Source organism: Myodes glareolus, chromosome 15 (assembly GCF_982192425.1).
Source record: "Myodes glareolus chromosome 15, mMyoGla1.1, whole genome shotgun sequence".
Taxonomy (NCBI): Eukaryota; Metazoa; Chordata; class Mammalia; order Rodentia; family Cricetidae; genus Myodes; species Myodes glareolus.
The window spans coordinates 22,279,814-22,303,348 of NC_142040.1; the positions used below are offsets into that span (position 1 = coordinate 22,279,814).

Below are 23,535 nucleotides of genomic sequence, written 5' to 3' on the forward strand. Positions count from 1 at the left end.
GGGTCGGGTGCATCCTCTGGATGGAAACAGACTTTGTGTCACTTTCCTTGTTGGCCTTGTGCTGAGATTCAGCCAAGCAGAGCAGGCCCCAAACTCTAGCGCCTTGCTTAGTACCATAAGACTTGGAGCCAGTCCGATCTGAGATTGAAATGAACCTGAAGTCCATGGCTAGAAGCCACTGGACAACACATTTCTCAGAGCTGGGCAGCTGGTCCCCTCTTGAACTGGAAGGTGCTTGTGTGAACCTGATACACTTCCAGTGTTGTGTCTTAGACCATTTAATTTTTAGATTGCATTAGCAGTCAAGCAGGCCCTTGGGCAGCTTTTTAAGAAGTTGTACCTGGAAAAAGCTTTAAGCAGAACCCCTTTGTCACAAGGTCCAGTAGCCCAATAGTTACTAATAGGCTTTGGAGTGAGTTGTTTAAGTCTATGCCTTCCATCTGGCATGCTGACTTACTGTAATAGATTTTGCTAAAGCCCATTTAATGCCAGTGAGACAAAACCTTGTTCTGGTCCAAGGTTCTCAAATGACTTGTAAATTTGCTTGTTGCTTTGGAATGTACTCTGACTTAAAGCATGGCCGTGTCATTTAGCATGTGTCTCGCCACCCTCTCCCTTTTTCTCATTACAGTTTTTGTCTTCTGACTCCATTTTAGAAGTGTGGCTAGGTTTTAATTCAGTTAGCTAAGTGAGTAAGGTTGAGACGGTGAAATGAGCAGGGACATCATAGCTGCCTGATGCGGCAGCATCATTAAATTTGGGGATAAACACAGAATTTGTGTAATAACTTTTCAACTTTAAATCCTGCCTTTTAGCCAGCCAGTTGTGTTATCTCTGGGTACTCTCCCCTTTCTTATTTGAACATCACTGTCTTGGTGTCTTGATAGTTCACAGACTCGAGAGACAGTTTGAGTGTGGATAAGGAACTAACTGCGGCCAGTTGCGACATCGCACACAAGTCTAAATCCTGTGTTCATAATGATCCTAAAAGGAGAACTTACTGCTTCCTGTAAGGAAGTGCTAAGAAATGAACCTCATTTTGAAAATTGATAAAGGACCAAAATCAAGACCTATACTGCTTTTCTTATTTAAACCATCTTAGGATCAATATCAGTAATATTTTGGGAGGAAAAAAATCTTTCTAATAGAAGAATTGAGGCTAGGATGAATAGTAGAATTGAATCATGATCTTGTAACTTCTGATGTGCAGGGGAGGAAAAGAGAGCTTCTTTCTGTGTCCATCGGTTTGTTGGCAGAAGCTTCACAGTTTAAGCTGATTCACAAGAGAAATAGACATGTAATGTGTACATTATGCCCACATGGCAGAGTTCTCAGTGATAAATGAACTCAAAGCAGTGGTCAAAACTTATTAATATAGATAGCATCATGTGTGTGATGCAGGGCTTGTAAGAGAACTCAGTTTTTATGTGTATGGGTATCACAGAGGCCAAAGAGGGCATCAGATCCCCGAAATTGAATTACAGACGATTGTGAGCCACTCTATGGGTGCTGGGGATTGAACAGTGGTCCTCTGCAAGAGCAGTTGGTATTCTTAACTGCTCAGTCATTTCTCCAGCACCCCTAAAGGTTGCATCTTACCAAGAGAACAGCAAGTTCTTAATGATGAGGGACTCAATTGTCGTTAATACTTGGGCTTATTTCACATCATAAGAAGAGAACATTCGGTGTATTGAGAAGTGGCAAGGCAAAGGGATGGGACTGAGTTTCTTGTGGTGAATTCTGAGAAGACAGATGCTTTGGGAAGCTAATGGTTAGGTCGACCCGGGACTAAAGTCTGCATGTGTAGGTTTTATCAGTACTAGCTCATCTCCAATCATGAGGTTGTTCTCCTCCACACAGATGGTCTGTGTTGTTTTCAGAGGGATGGGGGTGGGTAGACACCTTTCTTTCCAGTTACCGTCTGTATAAATAATTAGGTATAATTGGGGAATTACATATTATGAGCTGCTTCAAATGAAGCAATTTATCTAATAATTATTGATGGTTGTTTACATTACACACAAAAGGGCATTCTTTTTTTAAAACATACATAATTTTCAATTATAACTTATGATGGAGTGTACAGATTGCCTATGGGGGTACTTTACCTAAAGGTCCAGTTGGAGTCTAGTGACATCTTTAGATTTAGATACGTCAGCCTACTGAAAATATGAGATAGAGGTACATGTTAAATGACAATACAGGACGATGTAACCAGCAAAATGTAGTCTACGAATACTACAAGACTGACAGGCGAGTCTCTTCAGGACACACTGCAGGGAAAATCATATGAAGAGCAAATACACAGAATAAAGGAAGCTTTAGAAGTCTGGACAATTGTAATACGTGGATCTTACCTGCGTCTTGCTTCTCATAATAAACTGAAAAGCACTGGGAGACAGCAAGGGGAATGTGACCCCTGAGTACATGAAACTTAATGCTCCTTAGGCAGCACCTTTAGGGGTGTCAGATACAGAAGTGTTAATGACGGGGGCGGGGGAAGGCAGGTGCTTCTCCTATTAATTTCTTTGGCAGGGGGTAGAAAAGTTAAAGTTTATTTCCTGCTTTGAGGATATGTTACACAGAGTGTAGGTTGGCTTTCAGATGTTCTGAAATCCAGTGTATTCAGTTGGACAAACAAGTATGCCTGCGTTCTTACCATGTTCTTACTAATTATACAATGAATTGCAGGTTGGCTTCAAGAACAAAGAAAAAGTCAGACATACGACATTCAGGTAGCGGGGGGAACTGCAGCTAATGGAGGATTTCTGATTACTGTCAGCCCAGTAGGGAATGAAGGAAGAATTCTAAATCTCAATAGCACATTCTGAGCAAAGTATCAATAATCTCATTTCCCCCCATATCCCATATCTTAGTGGGATAAGAATCATGAATAATGGGAAATAAAAGGTGCACACCAAGCTCAGCAATTGTTCTCCCTGGCTTTGCCCTTACTTGGTGCCCAGAAGACTGTGTGCAGAAGTCTGAGTGAGGTGTTGCTCTTAGAACTGTTGAGCGCAAAGTGAGTGTGGATCGGCTTCTTCAGGGAAGACTCAGTGTCTGTGAAGCAACAGGTTATTTTGTAAGTCGAGCTTCTAATTTACACCTTAAAATTTTTAAACTGAAGTAAAACTACAGCAAGCAGAAGCTTCCTCAATTTGCTTTGACAGAGGCCTACTTTCCTGACCCTTCCCCCTCGCGTTGCCCAGCCACCCTTACAGGAGGCCAGCCTTGCCAGCGGCGAGAACTTTACCACGAAGCTTTCCTGTCAAACTGCTTTTCTCGCCCATAGAACTCATTTTCCACGGTCAAGGAAAAAGTACTTTTTGTTCAGGGGAAATTAGTGAAGTTTCAGTGGCCTCGGCCCCTCTGATCCCTGAAAATGTGTCGACTCTCCTGTCAGTGTCTTATGAGTGTTTGTCTTTGTGAGTCCCTTCAAGTAGTTCTGGTATGCAAAGACCAATTGAAAGTGGTGATTTGCTATTTCATCTTTATCTGTTTCCCAGGCATTGCGGAAGTAGCCATTCAACTTCCTTTCATTTACCTACCATGCTATAGAAAGCACTGTAGGTTAGGTAGCGAGGCAGTGCACAGCTGGTTTCTGGATTGTCACAACTGTGCTGTGTCTTGGCTTTTCCACCTCCTTACTGTTTGTGCAGATGCTGGGTACAGAAAAATTTGCGTTTAGGCTTCTGGATTAAAAGGATTTTGCCAAGTCCTTTGAACTTGTAGAACTTGGCCTTTTTGAAAGTGCTTCCTGTGAGTAACAGAAACTGAACGGAGTGATTATTTGTGAGTCCGCCTTGTTTTGTATCGGTCTTTGTTGAGCTCTGAGGTTCTCAGCACACAGTAGGCAAGAATGAGAACATGGTTTTTTGAGATGCTCAAAGCAAAGGCGTTAGAGGGAGTTGTTTCTTACACTGGCACCGTGAGACTTCTCTGTGGTCTCAGTCTGGACCCTGTAGTGGGATCCATAATGCTGCATCGTGAGCTCCTACAGGATGGGAACCGTCCCTGTTCCTTACTGATGCTTGGTTTCAGGATAAGGTGTCTATACACAGACTACACAGGCGGGTTCCCTAGTAACAAATTTACTTTTTATAATTAGTGTAGGAGAAGGTGGAACATTCTAGGTCTGCTGTAGGTGCTTCTTATTAAACCGCCTCTGCCTCACCCTGTTAAACTTGTTTTTCCATGTATGTCATTTTTTATTAGCCATTTAATTATGTCATCACAAAGACTATTAAAGAGTTTTAATTGTTCTAAATATTGAACTTGGGCTTTCTAAATTCTAAGCAAGCATTCTGTGACTGAGGTACATTCCTTGATCTTTTGAGACCAAGTCTCACTACGTAGCTCAGGCTAGCCTTGAACTCAGTATGTATTCAGACTGACTTCAAGATTATCACTCTTTCCCCTCCACTTCCTGAATACAGAGATCGAAGGATGCACCACCAGGCCCGACTCAAAAAGTACTTCTAAAAACTAAAAGTTGAAGGCAACTAAGGAATGCAGAAAGAGAGAGAGAGAGAGAGAGAGAGAGAGAGAGAGAGAGAGAGGGAGAGAGCGAACCAACTGGCTTTCCAGTACTAAATAAATGGTCAGCCCTGGAAATCTATGTACATACCTTACATAGATTCCAAGGAGCAGAATTTCCTTCATTTTTAACTTCTGAAATTTGGACACATCACATAATTGATGCCCTTCAGGTATACTTGGCAGCCCCCCCAGTGGCACACGGAATAACAGTGTTTATAACTGATGGTGCCTTAGATTGTGAAAGACAGTACACTTCTGAATGTTTGCTCAGCTTTGAGCTCTCAAGACGAGGACCACAGATGACCTGCCTTGGTGGTTTTATGACTCCAGCATATCATGTCAATAAACTCACAGTGTGTAACAGAGAAGCTGTTCTCTCAGTATCGTATATGGAGGCTTAAGGCTTCGGGTTCTAGTAACGTAGCTGGTAGCTCAGGTAAAGCATCATGGTAGCAGTCACCTTTCTTTCGTTGAACTGTTTAGTAAGTTTTACCGATGTCTGAGTTACTCCCTGATTAATAGCTAATTACTTCCTTTCAGGGGTTGCGGTGTTTCTTAGTATGAGGAAGTCTTGAGTTGAATCCCACTGCTGGTTTGGAGATAGAATATGTGCTGGACCGACTGGGATTTGGTTCTGGATAAGCTGTTGTAGCAGCTGATCTTTATGGTGGAATATGATAATTGTAGCCCACAGAAGACCTCCAGACCCTTTGTTAGCTATCTTGTGAGAGATGCCAGTGTGCGGCAAAGTAATTGGTTTGTTTTTCAAAGCATCGTTTCCACTTTGGAGCAGCAAAAGTAAATACTGAAATGGCCAATAAATAAATCAGCCATAGAAAATATATATAAGAGAGCTGAAAGGCTGAATGATCTACAGAGTGGGTAATTGACCTTTGAGTGAAAATTGACTGTGCTTTCATGCATTAGTATTGAGCATTGTTTAGAATTAATTTTGCTTGCTGCTGATTGAATTCCAGTCTGAGGCGCAGTGCTCCCTACCTCATCTCTCAACAGTTCAGTCGTCTCTCAGCGAGAGCTCGTTTCTCTCTGTGAGATTCAAACATGATAAAGCAATAATGAGAAGTTAAAAATTAGGGTTAGAAAAAAAAAGTATTTTAAATCTGCAGCTTTTCTGAACGGGAGAAAAGCAATTATAAGGGTTTGGGGAATCAATAGAAATTGATGTTTTATACCAAAGAAAACTTAAGCCTTGAGCCCCGCCCTCGCCGCTCTCACTATATAATACAGAGAATCAATAGCCCCGAGCCAGGCTGCTCAGGATTTGCTTCCAGCAATTACTGTTGATACTCAAGGTACTGTTGAGTATTTGGTTTTGGTGAACAGGTCATTAAGCAAAGAAAAATGAAGTTTTTAAAGTTTTTTTCAAATTTTGTTCTTTGAGAGTTTTATACGTGTGTACAACATGATGATATCCGCCCCTTAGTCCCCCACTTCCAACTCTTCTCATATCCCGTGCCCCTTCTGGACATTGCGTTCATAACTTGATGGGCTATTTTTAAATCAGCTACTCTGCTGAAGGTGTGCTTGGGCTTAGGACAGCCATTTTCTTTTTGTTCCTCACCGGAATTTGTAAGTCGCTCACATTTTGAAATGAACATAAACAGTGTATATGCATTTGACTTGAACGTTGTGTGTTTCTAGCTAGCTAGTTAAGGAGGCTTAATAATCTTTCCATTAAAAATGTATAGTGTCTTATGGAAAATTACTTAGCATCTGCCTGACTGTGTCTGATCTCTTACCTCTAACTGTGGGTGATCTGATGAGGGTCTTGAAATGAGAACGGAGTGTGGGATCTCCTGAGCCTATTGAAGACAGCGGGAGACTGAAGCCAAACATGAACTGTGTGTTCCAGGCTCAGCCTGGACCGTAAGGAAGGTGTTGGGGGACAGGAGTGAGAAGGCATGCTTGCCGTGTAGGGTGAAGTCCACTAGAGGCGACCTTCCTGTGGGCCGGCTGCCTCCATCTCAGGGCTTCCTTCCTCCTAATACTGCCTCCACCAGCACTGTGGACTTGGCTGACGACCTTGAAGATTTTATGGAATCCGCTGCTGATCTCAGAGGGAGATACCGGACTGTCTAAATGACATAGCTATTAGTAGAGCATCATTCCTTAAGTTAAGGGATGATAACTATATGCAGTACATAGCTGGCTTTCTTTTTTCTCTTATTAAGAAAGCCTGAATTCAACTAGGTGGGAATAAGAGTACGAGGCAGCTTCGGTACGGTGCGAGTCATTAGCGTCCCTTTCAGAGCGCTGTGCTGCAGTTACTGTTGACAACTTAAAGTCTGATTACTGCGCAGCGCTGTGCTGGGCGCCTGCTTAGAAACAGAGCTCGCTTGGATTTTGTTATAATACAGTCACTACGATGAGTAGTAATTTAAAAATGATTTTCTTGATAGGATTTGTGTATAGGATGTTTTACTTCACGTATTGTGGAGGGAATGAGGGTGAGGAAGAGATGGGCTCAAGCAATGTTTACAGTAGCTTCCTTTTCATGGCCCCAAACATACTTTTTTTTCTTTAACTGAAAACTACTATCAAGAAATTACAAACCTCATCCAGTTTATATTTAAAAAAACCAAAAAACCGAGATGAGCAAAGGAGAAGTCTTGTCTTTAAAAACAGCTAAAATGCCTTTCATAAAAATAATACAATTTAATTCCATCCCAAGCCTGTCATTCCTGTCCACGGAGTCTGCTTCTCAGCCTGGCTCATTTGCTGTGTGCTTGGCTCACAGTTTTAAGCAGTGGGAGATGAGACATCACCTTCCTTATTTTGACATTCCCGAAGGTTCTTCTTTGTGATCCTGCCAGTGCTTTGTCTTTGAACCCTAATACCTGCTATGGAATTTACAAGGTACTTTAAAACATTTATTAAGTTAGTTTGCAGAACCGAATATTTGTTAGTGTAAGTGAAAACATCACCGGTAAGATTTCATGGTTCTGATGTGCCTGACCTCGAGTTATACAGCAGAGCTGTGGCTGACACAGGTTCATCGTGGCAGCATGAAGCGAGACATGTAAACCAATGGCGTGGAGTAGAGAACCCAAAAATAAACTCATGTAGGCGTAAAGTGTCAAAGTGTATACAGACGATAAGGGACGGTCTGTTCAACAAGTGGTTCTACCAAACTGGATCTCACCTGTGCGTCCATCTCTCTCATTCTGTACAAAGAAATATTTTTTTTAAAAAAAATCAAGAACCTCAATTTAAAATCTGAAATACTAAAATTGCTAGAGGAAAATGGAACACACTTCAAGATTCAAGTGTGTTAGAGCTTGGTGACTATGACTCCGCTAGCCCAGGGAATGGTCCAGAAAATTAAGAGATGGGAATACATGAAGCCCAAACGTTCCTCATAGCAGAGGAAGCTCTCAGCAAAGTGAGCAGATGTCTAAAGAATGGAGGAAAAGTCTTTGCCAGACATGCTTCAGCCAGGCTGTTAATACCTAGGATGTAGAAAGAGATGCAGTCAACCCCCCAAACTGTTGAGTGGGCTAATGAAGTAGACAGTTCTCAAACATGGAATGCAAGTGGCCAATGAGTATTGTTAAAAGTGCTCCAGGGACTGGGAAGATGTTCAGCTGATAAAATGCCTGTCACACAAGCCCGAGGGCTCAGTTCAGATCCTCAACTCTCACTTCAGCTTCTATATACATGTGCGTGCACACACATTACAAATACACACTTAGAATTTTATAAAACGGAGATTGGTGTTCTATATCCTCAGCCATCGAGGGAATGCAGATTAAAACTGCTTTGAGAACTGAGAGATGGCTTCGTGGGTAAGATTACTTGCTCACGAGTGTTAGGATATGGGTTCAAATATCCTGTGTCTATGTAAAAAGCCAGACATGGCTATGTGTGCCTGTTGTTGAAGGAACGGTGGGCCACTTCCCACGGGCCCGCCTGGCTAGCTTTACCCAAAATAATTACACGGAAACTGTATTCATTTAAACACTGCCAGGCCCATTATCTGTAGCCTCTTATTGGCTTACTCTTACATATTGATCTAACCCATTTCTAATAATCTGTGTAGCACCACGAGTGGTGGCTTACTGAGAAAGGTCCTAGCCTGCATCTGTCTCAGAGAGGAGAGTCATGGCGACTGCCTCACTGCCTTCTTCTTCCCAGCATTCTATTCTGTCTACTCTGCCTATCTAAGCTGTCCTATCAAAGACTGAGGCAGTTTCTTTATTAACCAATGAAAGTAACACATAGAAAGAAGACCCTCCTCCGTCAGCCTGTGATGAAGAACACACCCAATGTCCCCCTCTGGTGTCTACATGCACACATACACACATGGGCACTTAAAATTACACGCATGAGCATCTCCCCCACCCCCCATGAGATTCTCTGTTACCGAACATATATAATCGAGAAAACAGGTGACAACAAATGCTTGCAAGGATGTGTGGAAAGAGAAACCCTTAGTCACTGCAGGTGAAAGAGAATGGTTGTAAAGACATTATTGGAATTAATGTGGAGGTTTATCCAAAAATTAAAAATAGAACTACCATAGAGCCTAGTTATATTACTTCTAGATGCATTCCAAAGGACTCTGTGTCCTATCACAGACAGATTTGCACATCCGTGTTTGCTGATGAATTATTCAGAATGTCAGGGAAATGGAATCATCGCACGTGCCCATCGCCATATGAGTGGATGAGGAAATTGTTGTATATATATACACAATGAAATTTGTTTCAGCTGTAAAACAATGGAGTTATAAAGTTTTGTTTGGAAAGTATTAGATAAAGCACGGTGACGAGGACTCAGAGAGGCAAATGTTGGCATGTTCTCTTTCATGTGGATCCAAGCCTTGAATGTTTGAATTCAGGTAGATATGAGTGTTGGTGTCAGCTCTGAAACCAGAAAGGGCCCAGAAGAGGGGGAAAGAGCGTGGAGGGCGTGGGAGGGCAGCAGAGCATGTGACAGGGAAGTAGACCCAAGGAGGCTGTTGGGGTGGAGAAAAATCAACAAAAACAAATTTTGTTGGAAGGTGCTATAATGACACTTAATACTTTGTATACTAATTAAAAACTGTTAACACAAAGCCTGACAAGGGAATAATTCAATAAATTGTTAGCCACTATTAATAGTAAATAATATCAACATTTAATATTTGATCAGCATATTGAAGCCAATACAAATATAGTAATATGAACAAAGATACAAAAATTATTGTTAATATTTAATCTATGTATTATAGCCTTGGTACATTCCTTAATATCAGATATTAATACACATTTTTCCAAACATAATTTATTAAAATAATATTACATTAAAGTGTCTCATCACTTAAATGTCACTAATGATTTTCCTTTGTGGCCTCTTTTCTCAAACCAGATTTGCATCTGCTGGCGATGATGGCATTATAGTTGTGTGGAATGCCCAGGTATGTACCAATTAAATGTGGATGGTAGTGAAGGCATGGTAGTACTCACTAACACTTTGTGGGGCATGTTGGCATATTATCATTGGTTGAAATTGGTTAATACTTGAGAAGGGCTAGTTAGAGATACTCGTTTGCAACAGGGACTAGTATTTCATAATAAAGAGAGAAAGGTTTCTCTAAGATTTTTCCATCCTGACAATTTTATTCTTTAAAATTTTATTCGTGTGTGTGTGTGTGTGTGTGTGAGAGAGAGAGAGAGAGAGAGAGAGAGAGAGAGAGAGAGAGAGAGAGAGAGAGAGAAGAGTGGGGGTCCCTGCAGAGGGCAGAAGAGGAGAAGAGGTCTGAACCCCAGGAGCTAGAGGTGAGTCTCCTGGCTTGGGTCCTCTGTAAGAGCAGCAAGTGCTCTTAACCACTGAGCCATCTCTCCAGCCTCGGAGAGATTTTATCTTACTGAACAATTTTTAGGTGGTCAGCAGCTATGCAGTGAATCAAAGATAATTATTATCAGTCCTCATCTTTGTCTGGTCTTACTTAGATGGAGCCGTCCTTTAACATCACAGTGTCCACCGGGTGGCGCCAGTCCTCCCCTGCCCCACACTGAGGGCTCAGATGCCCATGTGACATTTGTGTGTCTACACAAACTCTCCACATACTTAGAATTATCTACAGAATATATATCATGCCTAACACAATGCAGCTGCTGTAGGGAATAATTACCAGAAAGGTATTTTCATGTTCAGTCCAGACAGTTTATTCTGTTTTGATTGATTGATTGAGACCTGGTCTGGCCCAGACTGAACTTTTGTCCCCTTGCTTCAGTATACTGAAGTTTTTGACTGTCATTCAACCTCATGCACATTAAAACAAAACAAAACAAAACAAAACTGTAATTTGCTAAGATTGGTTGAATCAGGCCAGAAATAGTGGCACAACCTGAATCCTAGAGGTGAAACTAGGGGGATCAAGAAGGGGCTAGTCTTAGCTTCCTGATAGATTTGAGGCAAGCCTGGCCTACATTACTGTTTCTAAACAAAAAAGTAAAATTAGGTGAATCCATGCTTCTAAAAATGGTGTATGCTGAGGACTAGCTGTATTGTAAACACATTCATGCAATCCTGATGCCTTGGGAAGACCTGAAATGTGTGTGTATGTATGTATGTATGTATGTATGTATGTACACACACACACACACACACACATATATATATATCATTTGTTTCCACATGGGAGGTCAGAGAGAGACCTTGGCAGGAGACACTGAGTGGCTGGGAACGGTGCTGGGGTAAATACACCTGGAGACTACTGTGCTCTTATTTCTTCTGCACTTACAGCTATAGAGAGGTCAGACATGCACACATGCATTGTCAGGATTCTGTTTTCTCTCTGCAGAGTAAACTGCTGCTATTGCTGCAGAACTTATACAACTCCTAAAAACTATAGGAAAGATTATTTCTTTAAACTGACTATGAAAATCTGCCAAATTAGCATACTAACTAGAAAATAGTCAAAATATTCACAGCTGCTTTGGATATTTGTTTAGATTGTATTTGATTGCTTAAAAAAGTTTAAGTTCCAGACACATAATTTTAGGTGGCAAGTATGTTTATTTTCTGCATAGGTATTCTTTTTTTAATTAATTATTTACTTATTATATATATAATATTCTGTCTGTGTGTATGCCTGCAGGCCAGAAGAGGGCACCAGACCTCATTACAGATGGTTGTGAGCTACCATGTGGGTGCTGGGAATTGAATTCAGGACCTTTGGAAGAGCAGGCAATGCTCTTAACCTCTGAGCCATCTTTCCAGCCACTACATAGCTATTCTTGATGTTGTGTAGGACTCTTCAAGTTGGAAGGGGTAAGCTTATTAGCATTCTTACCTGTGTTTCAGACAGGAGAAAAGCTTCTGGATCTCAGGGGACACACCCAGAAGATAACGGCCATCACCGCGTTTCCCCCGCTCGACTCTTGTGAGCAGGGCCACCAGCTCATCCTGACAGCCTCTGCAGACAGGACCGTCGGTATATCCTTACCCCCAGGGTGCGGTGGCCAGGGACCCAGCACCTGCGCCTGTCTGTGTATTCTGACGGCAAACTGATTGTCAAGTCCTTATGTTCCTAGGACTTTGTTCCCTGAAGTCTTTGGTGACTGGAAGTCGCAGGTCAGGGCTTGTAGGTCAGAAACCACTAGCTGGAGCAGAGCTTTTGGAGTACAAAATTAGAGTTCTAGATTCTATTTCATCAAGTTATGCAGAAGGGAGGGATGGAAGTTGTGGGCTTAAAATATCACCTCAATTTAGGGAAATTAGGATGAATTGGCCTGGAAAATAATTCCTTCCTTGTCATGTGTGGCCTGCGTTGTGAGAGCCTCATTGCTGCTGAGTGGGTCTGCGCAGTACTTAAGTCTTTGATTTGAGGCAGTTTTTAAAGGTGCGAAGCTGCTTTTGCTCTGCCGGACTTCCCAGAATTCCAGTGCAGCAGGAACAGCACCACTCTGCGAAGTGCGCTTGTTTGCTGCGGATTGTTGCGTCTTACACATGTTGATTTACATAATCTTTAAAATGGTTCTATGAAGTAGGGGTTTTGGTCATTCTCACAAGTGAGAGGGTAGAGACAGAGGTGCCCAGCCGAAGGCGTCTGGCAAGTTAAGGCGGAGTGGTGGCCAGCAGTCTGTCTGCGGTCAGGGTCCTGGAGCTGTGGCAGACTCGCTCCTGATAAACAGTGTGTGGCTGACTCGGTTTCCACTCCTCTCTTGAAAGCATCAGGTCGGCCAGGACAAACTATGCCTGTTTAAAAGCTCTGTTAAGTTTAGAAGTAAGCCCAGAGGAGGAATGGTTTCTTAGGCCTCCCTTGAACCAGGACATGCGACTTGAGGTCCCACGTAGAGTGAGCTCAGCAGCTGACACCATTTCTAGATAACTTGTCAGAAAATGTCAGAACATTTAAGTGGGCTGACGTTGAAGCAGGATTCGGTTAGATCCTTGGGCTAGGCGAGACCTATCACTGCCACTCTAAAGGAAAACATTATGGATTCAAGCTCTTGTCTCTTTCTCTGTTATAATTTCGGCAGAAGTAGAATTTAAAATACAGTGTCTTTTTAGGCCCTTTAGATGCTGTACTAGTATTATAGACAATTATTAGAATACTTTTCCCAGTACAGGGGTAAGATGCTGGGACCAGTAAGTAGTGAGGTCACACACAGCCATCTATCTGTGTCTACGAAATCACTCTTACTTAAAACGAAATCCCAGAGAACTTTGGCATTCATTTTATCCAGATGGATTCTAAATTTACTCTCCTTGGACCTCTGTTAATTAACTTTCTTAATTAAATGTTGATGGTAGACTTTATTTATTTTTTTCTGTCAAGTGATGGTTTTAAGAGTCCATGTTTCTTAGTACTGAGCATTAAGCTTTCAAACTGAAATCTATGGAAAGACTGAGGGGTGGTAGAACTGGGAGATTAAAGCCGGAAAACATCGTCTAATTAGAGAGCTTTTCTATGATTGAGTAGTTTGTGTAGTGTGACACAAACATACAAATATACAGGTGTCTCTCCTTTTATAATTAACTGCATTTGAAGAGTGAAGTAGAATTAATAAAAACAATCAGATATTGTATGATTAACTAGATTATGAAACTAACTTTAAAATATACTATTAAATATGTGTCACAGTGTTATAAAATGTATTTGCCATACATTTATATTATTTACACTTACAAGTATATGATATGATATTTATATGTATATGATATGGAGTATCACACTGTAGGAAGTAGTGTTAAAAGTTTATAAAGATCATCCTGTTCTTTAAACAAACTGCGCCCTCACCGTGTGGCGAGAGGCCTTACAGTGGTTTTCAGCACAGACTCAGTCCCAGTGACACAGTTACTGTCACAGTAGTGGTGAGCCGTGTATGAGCACCCAGTGAGCTCTCAGAGACTGCTGGGAGACGGAGAAGTTGTCTCATACAGCACAGGCTCACTGCATCGTGGTAAACTGTTCCCAAGAGTACCCTTTAGGCAGAGGCAGTGTTTGATGCCCATGAAGATTAGCGCTTCAGAGCTCTTGCCCTGCTGCGTCCTTAAAGGGCCTCATAGTACAGCGGTGACGATGTGCCATCTGGATCTATGGCGGTGTCATCACTGGATAGCTTAGATTTTACTTAAAGATTTTCTAATAAATAGACCCACCAAGCCAAGCCCTCTATAAACTCACAGGTCCCGCCCACTATAAACCTACCAGGCCCTGGTGGGTCTGTTTATCCTTGTGATTTGATTGTTAATTAGAAGTGTCATCTCCTAATTAAAGTTTTGAGATTCCGGTTGGAAATTATTTCTTAACGCCAGTCTAAGTGTGGGACTGTGACACTGGCAGACAGATCCAGAGCGTCTCCTGCTTCCAGTCCACCGTGAAGGTAAAGTCTGACGCAGATTCAGGTTTTAATGCTTGTATTGTTCTCAAAACGAGTTAAGAAATTAGATGAAATTACTTCTTTAGGTTTTACACATTGTTGCTTTTACACAGCCATTTGAAGACAAAATTTTTGGGATTATGTGTATTTATTTAAGTGTGAGAATGTTTCAGTTGGAAATGAGATCAGGGACAAACAAATGAGAGGGTTGGGTCTGATGGGTTTATAGTGGGCGGGGCCTGTGGTTTTATAGAGGGTGGGGTCTGATGGCTTTATAGTGGGCAGGGCCTGTGAGTTTATAGAGGGCGGGGCCTGGTGGGTCTATAGTGGGCGGGACCTGGTGGGTCTATAGTGGGCAGGACGTGGTGGTTTTATAGTGGGCAGGGCCTGGTAGGTCTATAGTGGGCAGGATGTGGTAGTTTTATAGTGGGCAGGGCCTGGTAGGTCTATAGAGGGTGGGGCCTGGTGGATTTATAATGGGCAGGGCCTATAGTGGGTACGGACATGACTCTTGAAGAAAGGGACCCTACGGTACCATGTAAAGTAACGGATCCTGCATCGTGGAAAGCCTTTAAGTCTACCAAGTAGAATGGTTGAGAATTGGTTGAAAATTAAAAACTATATCATAGTCTCCATTTTGTTTTTAAAAGGCCTTTAAGGATTGTGAGTATGTTATCTATGAGTGGTTCCCAAGTCCCCTGAAAGTTTGGTGGTTTAAGGCCCTAATAAACATGTGGTGTCTGTGCTCAGTAACAGAGAACCTCTTAGCTGAGTGATGTTGGCTCCGGCTCTCATGACTGTCACAGCCAGAGGGCTAGTCTGGGTCGAGAACTTCCTCAGAGGCTCCAGGTGGCTTGGTACATGGCTGCTCTGCATTGTTCAGAGGCCACGACTGCTCCATTGTCGCCTTGCAGCAGTTAGCTAAGAGAAAACAGGAAAGTCCCAGCGTCTTCTGTGACCTCGTTACAAATTAGACTGCGTGACTGCCTTACAGATCACGTGGTCTCTCTGCTCCAATGCTGTGAGACAATTTTCTCCTAAGGAACCCGGAATCAGAAAAGCCAAACAAACCGCCTGTCAAAAGGAGGGATTTGAAAGAACTTGGGGACACAGTTTAAAACCATGGGATAACAAATGCTAGCATTTCTAGACTGACAATACATTTCCAATCAATTTTGCAGTGCTTAACTGTTCTCCAGGGACTGGACGTTTGGCTCTCGGGTGGTAATGACTTAGGTGTGTGGAACCGAAAATTAGATCTGCTATGTAAGACCAACCACCTTTCTGATACAGGTAAAAAACAGGCATGAGAATTATGAGATGCGATTTATTGAAAAAGACAGTTGAATCTTTAAAGAGACATACCACAATATAATGTGATAATTGCATGTAGGATTGCTGGTAGCCATATCCAATTAGTATTTTCATGTGACAAATAATTGAATGAACATTTATATTCACATGTATGTTATTTGTATCAAGTATTAGGTTTCAGTATGGTATTTTCATACATGGAAACAATGTATTTGATATCTACCCATCCTGTCCCCCTCTCTTGTCATCCTTACGTTTGCATTAGTTTTCTAGCCCCCCAAAGTCACCCTCCTTCCACATATGAGAGAAGATGTGCACCACTGTCTTCTTACTTAAGACGATGACTTTCAGTTCATCTACTTCCTTGAGAATAATAGAATTTTGTTCTTTATGGCTGCTAATTCTTCATTGTGTGTATGTGCGTATCACATGATCCTTATCCATTCATCGATTGATGAGCACATAGGTGGATTCCATAACATCCCTATGTTAGTGTCACAGTGAACATGATAACCTTTGATTACTTTCTGTATATAACGAAACCCAAGTGTGGGCCAGCAGGACCCTGATCACTTAATAATATTCTGCAGTTTTATATATTATTATATGTATGTGAACATGTATATGTGTGTGTCATGCGTGCGTGCATGCGTGTAGGGGACCTGGGCTATGATACATGTATGAAGGTCAGAGGACAACTAGCGTGAGCCCTTGTCTTCTATCATGTGGATTCCAGGGTCAAACTCAGGTCCTCAAGCTTGATGGCAGGCGCCTTTGTTCCCTAAGCCATATCCCTGGCCCCTTGGTGAACATTTTCTGCATTTAAAATTCTTCTTGGAAAAGGAAGATGTCCACAAGTTTGAGGACAGCCTGGGCTATGAATGAGACCCCATCTCAAAAAACAACGAACAAATATGCAGAAACATTATCCAGTCTTCCATGTCCTTCTGTGCTTGGTCACATTTCCTCCATCTCATCCATGTGCACACAAAACAAATGTAAAATATGCCCTGTGTGGGAGAAGTCAGGGCGGACACGCTCTTGACATTAGAACAGTGTTGCTAGTCTTTGACAGGTAAGAAGGAAAGGAAGGGGGACATCTCTGTTTGCATTTATGTTAAAAATTTCATTTATATATTACGTATAGCAAAAAGGGAAGACTAACTTTGTTAAAAAATTTCATGTTAATGTGTTCCAGTATTTCAACTTGTAATACTTGAAGTTTCGGTTAGTCTGAAACCATTTTATGATTCAGCTATGAAAAGATACTCTGTGTTTAAGGCCAAGGAAAGTGTTGTGGGCAGCAATCCAGCTACTTGGGAGGCTGACAAGGAGGAATACCCAAACCCTGGATTTCAACAGGCCAGTTCAGACAATAGCAGCCACCAAACATAAATGAATGAAGTGTGGTGGCATGAAGGCCAGTCATTTCAATAACTCAGGTCATCTTGGAAATGCACTGATTAGCTGTAGACATGCTGTTTGAAGGCCACTCCCCGAGCTGTTGATTAGAGGGTAGAACATCGAGCTGGGAATGGCTAGCTGATCCATAGGCGCTTCCCTTCCTCTGTGCTCCTAGAGAAGATACCCAGCTGGCTGTCCTCCCTTCTCAGGCTGACTCTGTCTCCTGGAGGTGGTGTCCAGTCCCACAGGCCAGGAGCTTAGTCCTCAGTCGTTTCTTACCCATCATTCTGCTGACATGCCCGCTTGGTGTTGTGTTTTAGATTTTGACCCCCTGGTTATAAACCAGGATTCACTTTGCTGGAGTGGTATACAGAACTGAGGGAAACACATTTACCCACTTAGGGTCTATCACAGAGTACCAAAGAAGAACTACAAAGGGCAAGGTGGGAAGAAGGGGCACAGAGGCTTTGTGCCCTCCCTAAGTGTGCCACCCTGCAGGAACTGTCTTAAGTTCAGCTTTACTGAATCTATCTGAATCCTATCCTGGTTTGTGTGGAGGCTTTCTTCTGTAGATATGGTTAATCCAACCATTTGTGACTGGTGACCAACATTATCTCTGTCCCTCTCTCCCTGGAAGTTGAGAGGTGAGGCCAAAAGTACCAGCTTCTCCTCCTGCCTTGATCCTGCTAATGAGCAGCTCTCACCCCATAGCTACCAGGGACTGACCAGACACAGCATCTCACTGGGACACAGAAAGACGATGTCTTCGGAGTTGTGTAAGGGAACAGGATGGCCAGATATGGCTTTTCCATGATTACATTAGCTCATTCAGGGTCAAGTGAGCATGCCTTAAAGTTACACTGAGGGAAAGCCGGATGAGCTCATTGAATTAGCCTTCATGTGTTGGTTGATGGTGATTATCCTAAGGGATACTTAGTAAATGTAAGGGAAATGGTTGAGTATACCATGTTACTACACACAGAGCCTGTGTGTGTGTGTGTGTGTGTGTGTGTGTGTGTGTGTGTGTGTGTATATATATATTCTTTCATAGTGATCAGAAGCTTACTCATAACTCAGTTTCCATGTGTAAGATAGAAAGGAAGTGTTTATGTAGCAGGTATTAAGTATGTTTTATGGGAAATGACTAACATAAAGTTGAGAAAGTTTTGTTTTTGATGTAACCCGTGAGAGAAAATGATTTGTCTTGTTTTATGTTTTCTTTGAAGGGATCAGTGCTTTGGTTGAAATCCCTAGGAACTGTGTTGTGGCAGCAGTTGGCAAAGAACTGAGTGAGTAGATCTATTTTCTTTACATTGGTACACATTCCATGTCTGGATAGCTACATGAATATACACATCGGCTGCTAGAAAGATAAAAGCAGGTTTATTTTGGAGATGTCTGTCTCTGCCCTAGCTGTAGCTTCTTGGATTGTTGAAAATAATATAAGGTGAGCCATTTTCAAAGTGTTAAGTCAGATTTCTTCTCGCCAATAGATTACACTATTAACTGTCTCCTAATAATTCGAGGTAACAATGTATTACTTATCCTAAAATCGTTTAGCGGTGGTGCTTTCGCTAAGTTTATCCACGTCAAGAAGACTTCTCTTTGGTATTAGCAGAGAGAATTTCTGACAGCCACAATTCACATATGAAAGGCCACTAGAATTTAATAATCTTGCTAATTCTTTGACAGATGGCAAAATATTGTCAGAAATATGGGAAGAAATGTGCCATGTTCTATTTTCCAGCGAGGACTTTGAGGGAAAGAGAGACTTGGATAGTTGATTACCGCCACCTGGGAAGGCTGTGGGGCCTGCCCACCTTTTCTCTCAGGCACGCCTGTCTGTGCATGCACAGCCCTGGCTCTAGTGGCCTTTGGGAACATGTAGAATACTGATGGCCATGTCTCCACAGGCCTCATGTCTGCTGTCTCTCTGTCACTCTGTTCGGAGGCAGTAACTGGGCCTTCACATTTGGAAGCTAGAACTCCTTGAATATCATAGATTTTTATAAGTGTTGATTGATTGATAGAACCACTTGATTTGATTTTAGGTTTTATGTGTTGATTAATGTTAGAATTTGTAGTTTAAATAAGGAGTCTGGTCTCTAACTCAGAGATCCGCCTGCCTCTGCCTCCCAAGTGCTGGGGTTAAAGGTGCGCGTCACCACTACTTGGATAACTAAAACTAATTTTTAACGTCAGATAATAAACCAAGGAACACATTCAACATCTCTAATCAAGAATTTAGAAGCTATATTCTCAGAAGGTTTATAATTTAATAGTACGTGCCCCCAAACTGAAAAGTCTTTGTCTCTTGTTTTACTACTGTTTTTATTTTTTGGCAGCTGCTAAAGCCTTTGCTAAGTTGGAGGTCCGGAATCTATAGCATGTTTTGTAGCAGTGCGTACTGGCCTGAACATACATGTAGAGAGCACTGGTAGTGGAGATGACCCGGGGTGTGGCCAGTCACTGCCTGGACACACTGTAGAGAACACTGATAGTGGAGATGACCCGGGGTGTGGCCAGTCACTGACCTGGACACACTGTAGAGAACACTGATAGTGGAGATGACCCGGGGTGTGGCCAGTCACTGACCTGGACACACTGTAGAGAACACTGATAGTGGAGATGACCCGGGGTGTGGCCAGTCACTGCCTGGGCGGGAATGGAGTTGATACTCCTGATGTGTGATGAGGCCTTGTGGAAAGTGGAGGTCAGGCTGAGTTTGGGAAGTTAAAGGAAGCAAGGCGAAGGAACCCTGGAAGACACCCTGGCTGAGGGTTTAAGGAGATCATTTAAGCAGCTCAATTTTTTTAAAGAAGTGGTGTAAGCTGGTATAAATAGGTTCTTTTGGAGTTGGTTTTTTTCCAGCATGATATATACTTTGCACTTAATGCTTTTTGAGTAAAAAGGTATTTTATGTTCTTTGAACATTTAGTAAAATAACCATTCTTTAGTAATTTTTAGGTTAGTAGCACCTACAGAAGGCTTGCTGGAATGGGATATCATTGAAGTTAAACGTCTTCTTGATCACCAGGATAACATTCTGTCACTGGTTAACATCAACGGTAAGCTCTTTGTATACGCTTCTGTTATGTACGATTTCAGAGTTTTCGTCTTGTTTTGTTCCAATATTTCAGAATTACCACTCGAATAATAGGTTAGTGGAGACTGTTGTTATCTCTTACTCTGAGCTTTGAGACAGTAGAGCCTCAAGTCTCAGTGTGGTCCAAGACTTTGGCACAGGCAGATAGAGTAGAGCATAGCTATCCTAAGGTTCTGCTTGGTGGCTGTGGATGCTCATCACAGGCTGTGAATCTGAATGCAGAGCATTCTAGCATTCCTCACGAATGGCTCTGGCTCTGTCACTACCAGTGAGCATGACATCAGGAGGCAGGAGAGGATCACGAACTCTGGCTCTGGGCAGTTAGTTCTGGCAGATAAGTGACAGCTGACGTCATCAGAACTGAACTGGGAGATCTGTGTATGGGTCACATGGAGAGTTCTGGTGGAGATTGCAAGCAGGCTGTGTAGGACTGCTGGGAGCATGCCACAGCAGGAGGAGTTACAGCTCCTGAGCCCCTGGAGACCTGGGGCACGACTGGCTCTTTTGGGGGAATAAGTTGTAGGAACACGAGATGGGGTGAAGTATGGAGAACACCACACGCAGATCTGCTTTGTGTCTCTAGTGCTCTTTGGTCCTCTTCTCAGACACATCAGTGAGCATCTTCCCAGCTTCAGCATCTTCCCCTCCGTAGCCAACATCCTACAGAATCCACTTGCACATCTTCCCAAGGACCAGATGGTCTGCGGTACTGGAAGTAACAGTGGTTGGGCAACTCTTTGTATCCAGAGATTGTTTTCTCTAGCCATGGACGGTAGCTCCAAAGTCAAGTACTTCTCTGGGAAACTCTTTGAGCCTCTTTGGAAACACTGAACCATGACAAGGTACTGGAAATTCTACAAAAAGAAGGACTGATTCTTGCCCATTATGCTGGTTAGGTCTAGTTATCTGTCTTGTTTTAGTGGTGAAGCCCTGGCATCATTGAAACAACATGGTTACTTAAAGGAAGATTGTCCTGCGCTCGGCCTCGCCTGCAAGAACCACGCGGGACACAGGATTCTTCTGCAGAAATAGCTTTAATCCTCTTGGGAGCTAGAGCATAAGCCACATGGCGGAGACCCAGATATGATGGAACCCATCCTTTATATAGGAAACAGACCCTGCTTCGGACGTGTCACTCTTGGATTGGTCCGCTGCTCCCAGTCCTAGGTGATGCCTCGGGAGTAGGCGGGGACACAGAAGTGGAAAGTTACCAACACGTGTGCGTTCACCTGGCGGTGAAGCCGGATGTCAGCGCCATCTTGATGATGGAGAATGTGGCTGCGGTCCTCCACAGAAGATGACAAGTTATTACCAAGTAATTCTTAGTTAGCATCATGGTCCAGCTTTTGCTGTGCAGTATACACACAGTATACTGTATAAGCTAGTATAAGCTAGACTTATAACTTCCTGTAATTTTTATTTTATTTTACTTTTTGCTAAGGTGAGAACCCAATGCATTCTAATCAAGTGAGCTAGTTATACCTCAACCCGAGGCTTATACAAATTTAAAATTTGAAGAGCCTTCCCCATTTCCTACCCTGATGGGTTCTCTCTACCCATGCTGACCTTGAACTTACAATATTTCTGCTTCTACCTCTAAAGTTTTGCTGCTACATGGTCTTTGTCGGGATATTTGTTGGGATATTATGCTGCTACATAGTCTTTGTTGGGATATTATGGAAAATGGAAAGCTAAAGAAAAATTTTTAATGAAAGTTACAATCTATAGTACTTCTGCTTTATAAACTGCAAAACTGAACTGCAAATAATAAATACAGCAAAAGCATTTTTAGGAATGGCACATGTTTAGGTAGTCTGGTGATGTTTGAAAGATTTGCTATTGGCTGGATCTTGTACATGGGAGTGCTGCAGATTCTAGCGATCTTGTATGATTTGTTTTGTGGTTCCCCGCTTCACTCTGCCCTGCTTCTTTTCCACTTGCTCACTTAATGCCATGGGCCAGTTACTCGGTTCATGCATCACAAGAGAGATACGTTCAGAAAGGAAAGAAAGGAAGGAAGGAAGGAAGGAGGGAGGGAGGGAGGGAGGGTAGGAAGGAAGGAAGAAAGGGAGGAAGAAAGGGAGGGAAGGAGAGAGGGAGGGAGGGAGGGAGGGAGGAAGGAAGGAAGGAAGGAAAGAAAGAAAGAAAGAAAGAAAGAAAGAAAGAAAGAAAGAAAGAAAGAGAAAAGAAAAGAAAGAAACTATCTATCTCTTGGCAGGCAATGAGAGAGCACTAGAGAGGTAGAGGCAGACAGATTTCTGAGTTTGAGGCCAGTCTGGTCTGCAGAGTAAATTCTAGTACACAGAGAAACCTTGTCTTGAAAAACCAAAAATAAAGAATATATAATTATACAATTCCCCCATAGCCATTCCTCCCTCCAAACCTTCCCATATATCCTTCTTCTCTTTCAAATTCATGGCCTTGTTTTCTTACTAAATGTTGTTATGTGCGCATGTGTGTGCGCATGTGCATAACTGACCTGCTGATGTTCTAATGCCTGTATAATGTTACTTGTGTATATGTTTTCATGGATAACCATTTGGTATTTTTTTAAAGCTTGGAAAGAAAGCTGAGCAGATCAGAGGTTTTGCATGAGGACAGATCTCCAGAACTCTTAGACAAAGCTGGGTGTGCCTGTAACTGCGTCAAGGGCAAGGGTGAAGGTGCAGAAAGGAGAATCACTGGGACTTGTTGGCTGCATTCTAGCTAGTGCCAGTGAGTGCCAGACTCAGTGAGAGACCCTGTCTCAAGGGAGTAAGGTGGAGAGCCGTTCTGGGTGTCCAGATGCTCCTCTCACCTGCACATGCATGTACAGAGGCCCACATATCTGCAAACATGCTTACAACATAGAAACATGTAACACATGCACACTCATGCACATACTCATGCACACGCATACACACACTTTCTAAAAAGAAGTGCGTTTCTTTGGTGAGGTTGTCCCAGGACAGTCTCGGAATGATCTACTTGAACTCCCGAAAGTATGTTTGATGTGTGCCAAAACTTACTGAAGGAGTTCTGTAAGCCTGGGGTTTCCTAAGACATAAGCTGCTGTTCCTACTCTCTTCTGGCAAAGGGCTCTATGTATTTATTTCATTCCTTAGCTTGTCCATGCTGCTAGTGTGTATAGCGCTCACAAAACATTTGCGTTTGTGAGGAGTGGATAGATGGGGGCTGGGAGAGAGTTTCCTAAGTGGATTTTGATATTACAGGATGAAATACATCCACTGTTAGCATCAATGAGGATGTTTGGTGTGAAACCTTCTGAGTGACCTGTCTGGAACTATAAATAATTACACAGGGAGACTTATATGCTAAAGTGAATGCCAGTCTTTTGCT

The 23,535-nt window shown here is 42.5% G+C and overlaps 1 protein-coding gene across 1 annotated transcript in view; it reads left to right on the forward strand.

Annotated features, from left to right (window-relative positions):
• The window catches only part of Wdr41 (WD repeat domain 41), a 40,655-nt gene that overhangs the window by 7,466 nt on the left and 9,654 nt on the right, over window positions 1-23,535 (forward strand). Inside the window, exons 3-8 of the mRNA XM_048455956.3 lie at window positions 9,910-9,958; window positions 11,851-11,982; window positions 14,313-14,375; window positions 15,554-15,665; window positions 18,317-18,379; window positions 20,048-20,158. Coding sequence (XP_048311913.1) covers window positions 9,910-9,958; window positions 11,851-11,982; window positions 14,313-14,375; window positions 15,554-15,665; window positions 18,317-18,379; window positions 20,048-20,158 — 530 coding nt within the window. The remainder of the gene's footprint in view (window positions 1-9,909; window positions 9,959-11,850; window positions 11,983-14,312; window positions 14,376-15,553; window positions 15,666-18,316; window positions 18,380-20,047; window positions 20,159-23,535) is intronic.